General features: G+C 30.1%; 1 protein-coding gene across 1 annotated transcript; it reads left to right on the top strand.

The window, feature by feature from the left end:
• Positions 1-9,592: 9,592 nt before the first annotated feature.
• Positions 9,593-13,028, top strand: LOC121118363 (hexosaminidase D). Its single transcript, XM_040712935.2, has 4 exons — positions 9,593-10,313; positions 10,535-10,908; positions 10,972-11,533; positions 11,884-13,028. Exons 1-4 carry the CDS (start codon positions 9,780-9,782, stop codon positions 11,998-12,000), a joined length of 1,587 nt encoding a protein of 528 aa, XP_040568869.1. The 5' UTR covers positions 9,593-9,779; the 3' UTR covers positions 12,001-13,028.
• The last annotated feature ends 287 nt before the right edge of the window (positions 13,029-13,315 follow it).

Here is a 13,315-nt window from a genome sequence, read left to right as displayed (position 1 = left end):
AACAACATTCTATTGATTGAAATATCCCTACTGATATCCATAGGAGATTTAGTGAGTAATACATATCAATCCCACGTTTTATTTTCATTTCTACAAGGGATTTTATTTGATATGAAATTTAGAAAAAAAAGTTTTTTCTTATGTTTAAGTTGATATCTTTTAGTTGTCAAAAAGATTTGAATGAGTAATTATATTTTAGAATGATTTCAAAATTTTATTGCAAAGAAGATAATTTTTTTATGAAACAAAAATGCTTGACTAAGCAAATATTTCAGTCATTTTTTTTTTACTTAACGAAAAATGCTCATTTCAATGCATTTTAGTAAAAACAAAATTAATTTTTTTCTTTTAGACATAGAAATAGTGGACTTAATATTTGTCTCTTAAGTGCAACACAAGCAAGTATACATCAATTGAAAAAAAAAAAAAAAAAATGATAGGAAATATTTAGTCAAATTTCTACACAATCAGCGTTTAATCTTTTTTTTTTTTTTTTGTTTAGCTTCAAAAATTGGGTGCAAAGAAAAAAAGAAAGCACCTGATTCATATATTGTTTTGAGTGTTTTCAGAGTAATTGAGTCTGATAGAAACAACACATGTTTTTAATTAGTTTAACATGGACCTATTTTCATATATATATTGAATTAATTAATATAATTACTCATTAGCAAATGAACAACACTTTCTTTAATTAACAAAATATAAACTAATATATATGTTGAATATTAATGTTTAATCTGCGTATGCTTGAGCTACGTATGCATATGACCATATGACTAATAAAGTGGCATTTGAGATGGAAAGTGAAGACAAATTCACAGTCCTCTGTTATATAATGCATATCACTTACTTTTCATTTTTAAAGAAGGTTTTTTCTAATTCTATCATTGATTAGGTTCTCGAGAAGCCTCGTGTTGAATAACTTCTTTCTATCTCATAAAACACGCTGGATGTTCTCAGGAAAAGATACAAAAAAAAAAAAAAAAAAATCAGTCTTCCAATCCCTGCTTTCATTCGCTTAAAAATAATTCAAAACAAGAATATTATCCAAGTTTCTCGTATTAGTATTGGTCGTGTAGAGAAGGACGCATCATGTATCGTAAGGCATAGATTTGACAAGACTTAGTCTTGGAAATGGCATGGAACATGTAGATCCAAACGTCCTTTTGAAGAATCATTTCACTTATAGATGTCAAAATGGTTGAGATATGGGTATCCTATATTTTTACAAAAAAGTCCCGGCCAGATCCTAAAGAGAGAAATTTTTATTCTTGCTATGAAGAATTTGAAACCTCGTCTGATCTATTATATAACCCGAATTCCTTCTCCATTGACAGTAAAAACAAAATATCAAATTTTTACCAAAGATTATACATCAGAACGGACTCGAGATTCTTCATAAACGACTTATATTCGTACTAATATGACCTTACGAATAAAATCTGTGAATTTATCATACTTTTGTCACTATCAATTTTGGCTACTTTAAGTGCAAATTGCGGAACACCTAAAAGGGTTAATGTGAATATATTTTGTTGAAAGAATCAGAGGATAATTCGTCAAAGAGTACAATTGTAATTCACAACCAATTTAAAAAAAACACATTCTAGGTTGCTTTTGTGTTGATGGCCTGCACTAATATAATAAAATACTAGATTGTGCTCACTATAGTCTCATGATTTTCATTTCCATGTACAAAATGTATATTAATTTCCCCCATCATCAAAGTTAAGAATGAATCCCCCATTTATAAATGAATTATTTAGGCCATAGTCTTTTTATGCAGCCTGTGTGTTTTACTATTGTTTATTTCTTCTACAAATTTTAATATATATCAAGTATTCAATTAATAAATAAACTCAAGAAAATCAAACTCCCTCTATAAATTCCATGCATATTTATTTGTGAAAGACTATTTCTCACGGACAGCAATGAATAAAGATGATCATTAATTTGCCCACTCTTTTAGAAATTTTGAACTTTTATACAAAATGAAGTAATACATAGTCGTTATTCTTTATATTGTTGCTATGATACTTACACAGAGGGCGCTTTCAAAGTTATTCACGTGGAAGGTAGTTATATTTTTACACAGTTCAAATTTTTACGCTGTAGCTACCATAGAAGGACCAGTCGTTGGACTGGCAAATGTTATTACAACCGAACTGATTGGACTGCAGTCTTTTTAGTTTTTTTAAACCGATCCAACACCATTGATGAGTGAAGTTCTAAATAATGTAACTAAGAAAATATTATTAAAAATATAATCATTTTTTTTGTCATATGATGGATAATTTAATCATATTTTTTTAATTGCATTAAACATTAATAGAAAGGAGGAAAGAGTCAATGATTGTTCTCTGAAAAGTGACGATGTCTACGTTAGTATCTAATCGATTTGTTTAATTGTAATATCATTTGAAAACGTCTACGGAGAGGCCTTAAATAACATTTTTGATTCCAAGTAACATACTTATATATTTGAAGAGACAAATATATGTTGTCATGTAAATACCTGTTTTGTTCAATATAATCACTACAAAATAAATACATAGTTGTGAAGTCATATTGTCTTATAATAAATTTAAAAAAAAAGTTACATCTGCAAAAATATTGCGTGTAAAATATAAAAAAAAAGTATTCATACAAAACCCAATGTGCAATATTTTTATGAAGGAAATATTTTTTATCAGGAATTTTTAAATTTGTAAAAACGATAATGTTGCTTAGTTCATTATTCTATGACAAATGTAATTTTTTTCCCCACTTTTATAATATTTTTCTACAATTTCAGTGTAGTCCGCTAAAAACAGATCTCACGGGTCTGACTAAATCTGACTGCTATAAAATTAATCCATTATAATACAGAGGTTGCCTATGAAACATGATACATCTGTTCTAATACGTGAATGATCAAATACGTTCCATATTTACCAACTTTAATCCATTATTTATATATTTTAGGTACAATTTGTAATTTGTAGAAGTTGCCACCAAAACTGAGATGAATAATTTTCACTGAAGGATTTACAATACTTGGGATGAGGATCATGGAATATTCCATGGATGATCGATATATTAATTGTGTCATTTTTGCTTATTTTATTATAAATTATAGTGCTCATTTAAAAGGTCTTATGGTCACAGTTATATTATTTATAAATAAATAATAACCATATCGTTTTAATGAATCAAAATGAAATGATAGTCGTAATTATTTATGGTAATTAAAATGTCTAATGTTGTAGTTAAATTATACATTTTAAGAAGAAGAACTTGACAACTTACTTATAAAAGTTGTTGGTTGTACAGACATCACAACTTGTACACAACATATATAGAACATATTAGAAACATACTTTGTTAATGGTTCATTCTATTCAAACTTAATATTTATAATTAGTGATAAGACGATTAATCGGAATTGCGTATTTTTTATGGAGTTGGAATTGTCATCAGGAAAATAATGTTTAATTTTCTGTAAAGATTCTTATTTATAACTGTTATTTAACAGTTATTACTTTTCGAAATTATGAAAAAAATAACTCCCCCCCAACCCCCTTTAAGAAAAAAATCAAAATAAATGAAGGAAGTTTTCGTTGTTTTCTAGAAAATTTAATAATTGAAATTTTTTTCAGAAAAATTTAATTTTTTTGTGCACAGCTTTGGATTTTGGATTTTTTTATATTAGCCATTAGTTCTTTAAATTTTTTACCAACAAAAGTTAAATTTCTGGATTCCAAAAAATCCAATAACCAAGCTCCAAAAAAAAAAAAAGTAGTATATATATATATATAATCCTGTAGAGGCCCTTGATAGCAAAATAATATTTTTTAACTATTATTTGGAATATTAAAGAGTCTGCATCCGGATTCTGCATTTTTTTTGGAATTGTCCCATCATTATTTATAATTTTAAAAAATCTAAATTCCATTTTTGAAGAAAAAGTGCAGAGAAAAACATTATACTCCTGTTTGTAACAAGTCATCAAGGAAAAGATTTTTAAAATATGCTGTATTTCTGTCGTTTGGATTAATTTTTTTTGCCCCCAACACAAAAAATAAACTTGCGTAATCCGAGCCGATTCAGAATGTTGATGTATGGAATGATCAATGGGAATCTTATCATTAAAGAAGAGAAAATGAGTGCATTTACTGTGTTAAATTTTCTTCCTCCTCTTAACTTTAACAATTTACTGATAAAAGTTACAAATTGTACGTATAATCAGATTGTACAAGTTACTTATGCGTAAACGGCGTAGTTATACTCATATTCTTTCAATGTAAAAGCTGTTTTCAAAATATATTGTTTTAGGTGAAACGTTATGTCCAGCCTTGTGTGGATGGAAGCCCAAAACTGATCAATATTCTGCTTATCTTCAGAAAACGTTTCCTTGTGAACGAGGTTTATGTTAGTATATGTATTATAAATATACGTACATATGTGCTGTTATTCGACACAAAAGGCCAACATTATTTTAATCTGCTTTTAATGGTAACTTTTAGAGGGGAAATAATATATACAGAGGGTGTACCCACAACTTGCTGCAGCATAACTCAATTACAAATAACTTGATTTTATGAAATCGACGATAGACAACTCAAAACCAATTTGTGATATGTTAAAATACTATATTCAGCTACCTATATTTTTATCCAATATGTTTTCTTTCATAAACATAACAGCCTCAAAACTCTGGAGAACAGATTGGCAGCTTTTGAAAGTACCACACTGGCATGATGACAGCTCGGATCGAATCTAAATTAGGATGAGAAGTGCGGCAGACATTCTTTTCCAAGATGTTCCAAACTGAAAAGTCCAAGTGGTTGTAGTAAAAGGTGGAGGTGGGCCAAATGGAGCCAGCCCAGAAGTCAGTCATATTATTTTATAGAAGTTTTGGTTCTTTTTGACTGCATGGGCCTGTAATACACTTCTTGACTTTATATTCCAATTGTATGGAGATACACACGGTCTCTGCTGCCTTCTTGTTACTGACACCAGGACAGAAAAGATGGTACACACGTTACCTTTTTTGTGAAATTTGTTCACTTATAGACAAGGGATGAATAGGTTTCAGCTATCGTTTGAGTGTGTAATAACGCATCGTAATTTAAATTAACAGGATGAAACCGTAATTATATGGTACTGTAAGTTTTGGGGGTCCCCACTCCGTCAGGAACAATACCTATTATTCACTTAAGTAAAAATTTGTTGTAAACAGATTTTTCCTAAACGACGATCATCATTATATAATTTATTAAATAACTAATTATGGCTTAGATAAATGTCAAATAGGATAGCTCTTATTGAGTGAATAAAAAAAAAACCATTGTTTATATGTTCATTCCCTCACCACCCTCCCAATCGGATCTAATATTAAATTATAGACTTAAGCCCAAATTTGTAAAATTTGATAAATATTTAGAGGTGACCCATGGCTAATTCACTTTTGACTAAAGTCATGATTTTTTTTTAACATTTGATAAGATTTTGATTTTTAGACAGAAAATAAATGTAAAATAATCTTTAATTTATCCACTACAGAGGAGAGTAAATTGTATTTAATAATGACTTGTTTTGCAAATAAAATACGACAGTAGTACAATAAATATTCAATTTATATTATTGATATTAAAATAGGTTGAATATTGAAATTGAAAACACTCTATTGGCATTTAAAACACTTATGCTTACAAAAGAAGTTGATATCGTACACAACTTTATGTTATAAGAAGAATTAGAGAGAGATATTTTTTTTTTTCGGGCCAATTTTTCAATATAGAGCAAACATTAGATTGTGAGTGCCACTATTAATTGGCCTCAAAAATATTTTGTAGAGATAAGTTTTATAATGAATGGAACAAAAGGAAGCGTGAAGTCATACAAGTAACAAATATGTTTTTAAGGGTCATTCTAATGTTCCAAACAAATGAATATATGTATTACGAGTTGACACCTTAACAGTACGGTGTATCATTAAATTTCAATTAGGTAAAACTGTTTTTCCCCTTAATTTATTTGTTCAATATTTATTAAGTAAGAATTAAAAGTAAGAGAGGAAAAGAGGTCAGGTCCGCAAAAGCATGGACAGTTCTAAGATAAAGTAATAATAACACTAATGAATGTACACACAAATCCTACCCCTAAAGTGGTCACATATTTGAATAAAGTACATTCAATTATTTATTCTAAAATAGAACATATAGAATTTCAAAATTGTAAAAATAAAAATAAAAACTTACTTTCCATATACGATATACATTTTTTCATTTGTTTGAAGGAATAGGCAAAGAGACAGGTATTCAGTACAAAAAGCCTTAACTTCATAAATAGCTCTATTCCTTCATTAGGAAATGTAAATATATTTAAATAATTCTAGAAAGCTTTTGTACTTTCTACTTATGTTAGTTATTAATTACCATACAGAACCAAGATAAAATTACATGAATGATCTCATATCCAAATACATATTAGTTGGTGAGTTAAGATAAAAACAATCTTGAAAATAAAATCAAGAAAAGGAGTGCCCCATCAACACAAAATCAAGCTAAAATGATTTTTTTTTTAGATTCAGGGATTCAATGTGGATTACATTTGTATTCTTAGATGAAATATCCTCAATTACTATCAACCTATTATTATTTTTTATACTGAATAGTAGTCAAAATTAATTGTTGCAAGAAAAGAGTGAGAAATTGACGAATTTTATTGGAAAGACCATATTAGGGCCAATATAAGCCCCTTAAATTAAATAAAGATTTCAAACTATAGCCAAAACAAATGGATATCTTTGCTCATCATACAAATTTGAAAACTAAATTGTTTCCAATATGACTGTAGAGTGTAGGTATATATGAAGTCTAAAAATTAATTGTAATTTCTTCCTTGTCTCCATTTTTGTTCACAATTGTTTCTAAAGTGACGTGCAGCACGATTCCAAATTTTTGTACTTCATATTTACATAAAACCAAATGATTTATAGCCATATTTTAGTCAATTATACGGTTTGAATTCAAACTTGTGGGATGAATAAAAATACCCAAAAACTTAAGCAATAGTTTCTAACCCTTATTTTTTTAAAGGAAACTCTTATTGGCTCCGATATGGTCCCTTTTAAATCAATTATATCCATTATTTTATTGTGACGGTGTTTGTTGGCTACTTCAAATACAACTTGTGACACACCAAAAGGTTTAATAGGAATATTTTGTTGATAGAGATTGACAAAGGTTCGTTGAAGAATACAAATGTAATCTACATTTAATCTGAAGAAAAATCATTCTAGTTTGCTTTTTTGTTGATGAGCCACATATGTACAATAATGTAAACATAAATACGTACATATAATGTTATTCATTAATTCAGTTAAGGGGAAAAATAGGGAAAAGAAAAAAAGATAATCGTTTATATTTTCAAGAAAGCGTAAACATTCTATCATGGCATGGATTTTGGTCAGCACAAAAATGACCCCCCCCCCCTTTTTAATTTATTTACGAATGGAAAATAAACATTAAAAATGATCAAAATTCGTTTTTGAAAGTTGAAAGAAGCTCTGCAGTTTGTCATATGAAATTATATGACAAAGGTGTTCAATTTCAAATATTTCATTATTTGTCGAAGATTTGTCATCACTTTATTTGGTCTTTCCTTGGATTTTCTATTGCTCCATAAAAATGAATAGACTCCAGGCATTATACTATTAAATAATAACCTAGGAGCTATAATAAACTAACGATATACCCTATTCTTTAAAAAATGTGTTGGAATCGGACGTCAACAATTGTTTAATATAACAATCTTTGCTTAATTGCGTTATCATTTATATTGGGAGTCACGTCATCACTTATCAATCTTCACTTAAAATAATAATAAATATTTAGTAATCTAAATTAAGAATAACGTCAAACTATTCTCGTATATCAAAGATATTTAAATTTTTTACTCAACTATAATATTTGAATAAATGATACACTCAAGCATTTGAGACCAATAAGAGGAATGGGACCAATTTACGTTCCATACTACAGACTTTTACAGCTTTAACATAAATACATGGGTTCTGTCAACAAAAAAACTAAACTAACAAGTAAACAGGTTTGAATACAATGCTTATAATTTACTGAAATATGTCTATGTAATATTCGGCTGTTCCATATATCAAGTAAAAAATAAATTCGGATATTAACCTTTCCTTGATTAGTGCTCAAGATTGTTCTTACTTTGACCTAATACATATGTCATATATACCCAGTTTAAGGTCCAATTAAGCAATTTCAAAGAAATTATTCTTATGATCCCATCGGAAGCGGAGGGATATTGCAGATTCGTTACTTAAAACTAATTTTTTTTTAAAAGACAATATCAGGTCCAATATAAGTCTCTTACATCAAATCAAGGTTTTAAACTATAGCTCAAATTCTCTTTTATTTAAATTCATTCCAAAATTTGAATACAATGCCTATAACTGACTCATTGGGATTTCCTCCTTTTCTTGATCTTTGTTCAAGATTGTTTGTTTGTTGACGCACCACAAATGCTGTAGTAATGTGTAATAAAAACATTTACTATTTACTTATATAAATAATTGTAAAGAGTAACGCAGTCATGTGACGTTGTACTCTGACATACTGTCTCAAAAAACTCCTTGTTCCAAAATTTGAATGAATAAAAGAAAGTAAAAATAAAACACTCTTAAAAGCAATTACAACATATGTTCTTAACTGTATATATACTCACAAAATCAGGTAATTCTACCCTTTTAATAGGGTGTAGGGAAGAAAAATAATTATAAGAAGAAGAAATCACCTTGAGAAGATCTTTTAAGAAGTGAAAAATATAGTTTCTTTCATTTTAATACGGGAAAAATAATAGGAGAATGCTGCTTTTATACAATATAAGTGTATGCTTATACATACTTGTATGTTGGCCGTCCGCACAAAAGCAAGCTAGATTGTTTTTAATTTGTATTCTTCCACAAAAGAACTTCAACTTATATTGAATAGGATCATTCTTGGTATCCCTTCTCATGCCCCCAAATTGCAATTAATGTAGCCATAATAAAAAAAGATAAATTGACATATTTATCCTGAAAGGGTCCATATCGGGTCCAATAAAAGCTTCTTAAATGGAATGAAGGTTTTAAATTATAGCTAAATTATTGTGTATCTTAACTCATCCTAGTATTTTGAATACAAAGCCCATATTTGGATCAAATATTTGAATAGAATAGTAGCTTGTATGTACAAATATATGAAGAAAAAACTGAATAAAGATTTTCTCCTTTTCTTCATTTCTGTTGAAGATAGTTTTTATGTTGACGGGCTACATATGTATGTTAAACTGCGTAGCAAAAGTACAAAGCTTATGAATTTCTAATCTGGCATATAAATGATAAATATTGGTCAATGATTTCACCTGTATTTTGTGACGTTACACTTTGTACAACAAAAATGAGAAAGCTAGTGCTTTGTGTGATACCTATGTAGAATTTACAATACGAGGGTTACGCCAATGCAGATGTTGTCTGTCTATGCTTAGATAAATACAAACAATAATAATAATTGACGCGGTAAAAGTTGCTTTTTTATAGGATAATCATCCCCTGTGTCTTAGAGCGCGCGTATTTTTCTTTAAAAAAAATTGTAAGAAAGAAATTCTAAACTCATCATCCTCGATGCAAGTTCTCAAGTCGTTACTATTATTGAAAGTCATATAGCTGGATTGACGAAATAAAGATCTGTTACGCATCAAACCATGATTATTTCATTCTTTCTCGTGACATGATGAAAGATCGCCGGATATTGGCCCTTGTGGCCATATTCCTCCTCCTTCTCCTCACCTTTCAATTTCTTCGTTCTCCTCAAAAAGTGATCCACTTGGATATTCACAGATCGACCATCAAAAGTATAAGGGAAGAGATCTCCTCATATCATCCTCCACCTTATCGTATTTTTCATTTGGATTTGAAAGGTGCTCCTCCTAAAATATCATATCTGAGGGAAATATTTCCCCTCGTCCGAGAAGCGGGAGGAAATGCTCTTCTTGTGGAATATGAAGACATGTTTCCCTACACTGGGATGCTATCAAATGCTTCTGCACTCAATGCCTTTACTCCATCGCAAATTAAGGAAATTGTATCCATTGCAGAAGAGAATGAATTGAAAGTAATTCCTTTGATACAAACGTTTGGGCATATGGAACATGTTTTGAAACTAAGCGAGTTTGTTGCCTTAAGAGAAATCCCTTCATATCCTCAGTCACTGTGTCCTTCTAAATGGGAGTCATTTCAGCTTGTAGTGATGATGATTGATCAGGTGAGATGAATGACTTAACTTCTTTCCTAGGGGTTGAGTTTCCTACTTTATTGAACAGTTCATTTTGTTTTGATATAATTGGATTGATTGATTTTTAACTCTCTTTCTAAAAAAAATGTACCTTACTTATTCATACCAATATTTTGATGTAAGCCACATCATAATTTTTGTTCATTGAAAAAAATACAAACAAAACAAAAATCTATTTTAATCCAAAATAGTTATTGTCTCTTCATCCTAATGTGGAGTATCTACACATTGGCTGTGATGAAGTCTACCACATGGGAATATGCTCTAAGTGCTCTGACAGAATACGAAGATCTAAAACTTCCTCACTTTTCATAGATCATCTTCTCCGGATTTCCTCATACATTTTAACAAAACATCCCCATGTCAAGCCCATTGTTTGGGACGACATGCTCCGAAATCTTCCAGAAAATGAGCTCAAAGTCCTAAAAAATGCTGTTGAACCCATGGTATGGGTCTATGTTGAAGATATTTATCACTTTGTGGGAAAAAGTACTTGGCGTAAGTACTCCAACGTATTTCCCCATATTTGGGCTGCATCTGCATTCAAGGGGGCTTATGGTGAAAGGTGAGACTGTACATAATGAATTTTTTTATTCAAATAACTGCATTTTTTTATCATTACATCCAGACTCTTTTTGCCTAACATAAGTCGACATTTTAAGAACCATTTAAGCTGGAGAAGAGTCCTGCAAAGGGAAGGCTCTTACTACATGGGTCGTAAATTGCAATTTCGTGGCATTGCTCTAACAGGATGGTCTCGCTATGACCATTTTGCAGTTCTCTGTGAACTTCTTCCTCCTTCGATACCATCACTAATTCTTAATCTCGTTTTAATGAGCTTCTCCGGACCAGAAGAGGTCATCCTCAAAAAAGTACAAAGTATTATTAAATGTAATCAACTAGAGACCTCAAATTTGGAGCCAGAGTCCTTTGAGGACTGCTCATTTCCAGGCGTAGATATATTACTCGCAATGCTTTCCTTTCAAGTTATTAAGGCCAAAGTGGAATCCTTGGACACAGACTCACGCTATAAACAAGGATGGCTTACGTCATATAATGTAAAGTATAACTTTACAAGTCCTTGGAGAATCTCAGAAACAATGAGGAATCATATAAGTTTACCTAATCAAGTTAAAGACTTCAAACTCAATATGGAATCTAACCTCAAGAAAATTTATGAGGAGTCCACGGTAACTTTTATTCCATGCTTAAAATTGTTTATTTTTAAAACCTATTTGAAATAATTTAAATTGACCGAGGCAAGTATACCCTAAAAATTAAAGTTGTCATAAATTTACCTGTTTTCTCCGCTTTAATCTATTTAAACTTTTTTTCAAGTCATACATAAATAACTTATTCAATATCTAGAAGGTAAAATAAAGTTATGGCCTTAATTTAAAAGCTTTTATCTTCTTTGTTATGATACTCCTATCAAAATCTCATTTATCCACAAAAATATATATATGACGTAATTTACCTATGTCTAAAATAAGCTTTGAATATGTATATAACTTACTAATCATTATAATTCATTTGTCAGGTTCTAGAATGGACAGAACAGAATGTTTCACCCCTTCAAGATAAACTAGATAACCTCATACGGACTGTTCGCGAACTCTCATATCGTAACACTTGGCAAAGGAGGCCATTTTGTTAAGAAAAAATCAGCTATGCAGGGGGGCAGGGTCGGAATGTAAGGGGGATTTAGCCTTCTCTAGTTTTAATACAGCCTCTTTTCAATATCAAAAGTTCAAGTAACATCTTAAATGTAACCCTAAGGACATGCAATTAACCCCTTTCACCAAAGTTCCCGACTCACCAGTAACTTCCTTCCGAGTTTTTCCTTCTCGTTTTCAGTATTCCTTAAAATATTTTTTTATCTTTTCTTGAATTAGTATCTGTGTGAAAAGCAACTTTGTCCATAGATATTTATATCTAATGTACTTATATAGATGTTAAAGCTGATAGGTATACCGGAACTATATTGATACCGGTGGACTGAAATATTTAAAATGATACTATACTGCACTTATATTGGAACAGGTAGTTTAAGCTCCACTTCGATAATTATCAATTATCCGCTTATGACATAAACCATAGAGAAAGAAATATAAAAAGGCTTTAAGTTATTTTTGATGGCGATTTGGCATTGTAGGGCAGATGTCTTTTTGAATATACAGCTACGATAGAGTAATTCAGTTCCGATACAAATATATTTTGTAGGGATTTCCTTTGTTTAAAAAACAAGTTGGACATTAACACTCTGCATTTTTACATCAATTGATTTGATTAAATGCAATACAATATCCCAATTGGGAGAAAAAAGTTAACTCCCTATCTGGATGATAACTCGACATTATTTGACTGTCTTCTTTTTTTCCTTATCTTCTCCTATACCTCTATGTTTATTAATAGTTGAAATTTAGATAATTATATTTTGAACTTTTTGCTTCTATATACTTCTTTTTCTATGAAATAACTTCTCAAATTTATATCCCCATCTTAAATAAAAATTATATGGACGGCCCTGTTAGTGCATGTTAATTGCTCTTAACGATATTTTTTTAAATATTTAAGTATTGAGAAGTACGAAAATACCGATACTTAAATAGGTACCGAGACTGGTACAAATTATTTTGTATCTTGACATCACTAATATGTAGAATTGTAAATTGTAAGCATTTAAAGTATGCGATTTTTTCTCTTGACAATCTGAAGAGTGTTTTTTTTATTTTCTAAAGCTGTTATCACTATTGTTGCAAACTTGAGATGATAGCATCTAAGTAAAAAGTGTAACAACGAGTGTGTGTGCTCATGAACAGAAAGACTAGGAAGCTTCTGGGGGGGTTATTATCAATGATGCATAACACAGTTCCGGTCGGAATGAAATAATAAGAGAACCCAGAGATGATCGTGTTAATCCTGAATATTTGAAGAATGTTTTAGAAGAGAGCAGCTTAGTTGTCAGGATA

The sequence above is a fragment of the Lepeophtheirus salmonis genome, chromosome 5 (assembly GCF_016086655.4).
Source record: "Lepeophtheirus salmonis chromosome 5, UVic_Lsal_1.4, whole genome shotgun sequence".
Taxonomy (NCBI): domain Eukaryota; kingdom Metazoa; phylum Arthropoda; class Copepoda; order Siphonostomatoida; family Caligidae; genus Lepeophtheirus; species Lepeophtheirus salmonis.
Note: the sequence above shows the minus strand (reverse complement) of the source record. Positions and strands in the feature narration are given on the sequence as shown.

What these genes read in the sequence shown, in the direction of transcription:
- LOC121118363 (XM_040712935.2), top strand. Translation starts at nt 9,780, where the DNA reads ATGATGAAAGATCGCCGGATATTGGCCCTTGTGGCCATATTCCTCCTC. An exon ending in TAGTGATGATGATTGATCAG is followed by an intron (nt 10,314 to 10,534) that starts GTGAGATGAATG and finishes AATCCAAAATAG; the next exon opens with TTATTGTCTCTTCATCCTAA. An exon ending in AAGGGGGCTTATGGTGAAAG is followed by an intron (nt 10,909 to 10,971) that starts GTGAGACTGTAC and finishes CATTACATCCAG; the next exon opens with ACTCTTTTTGCCTAACATAA.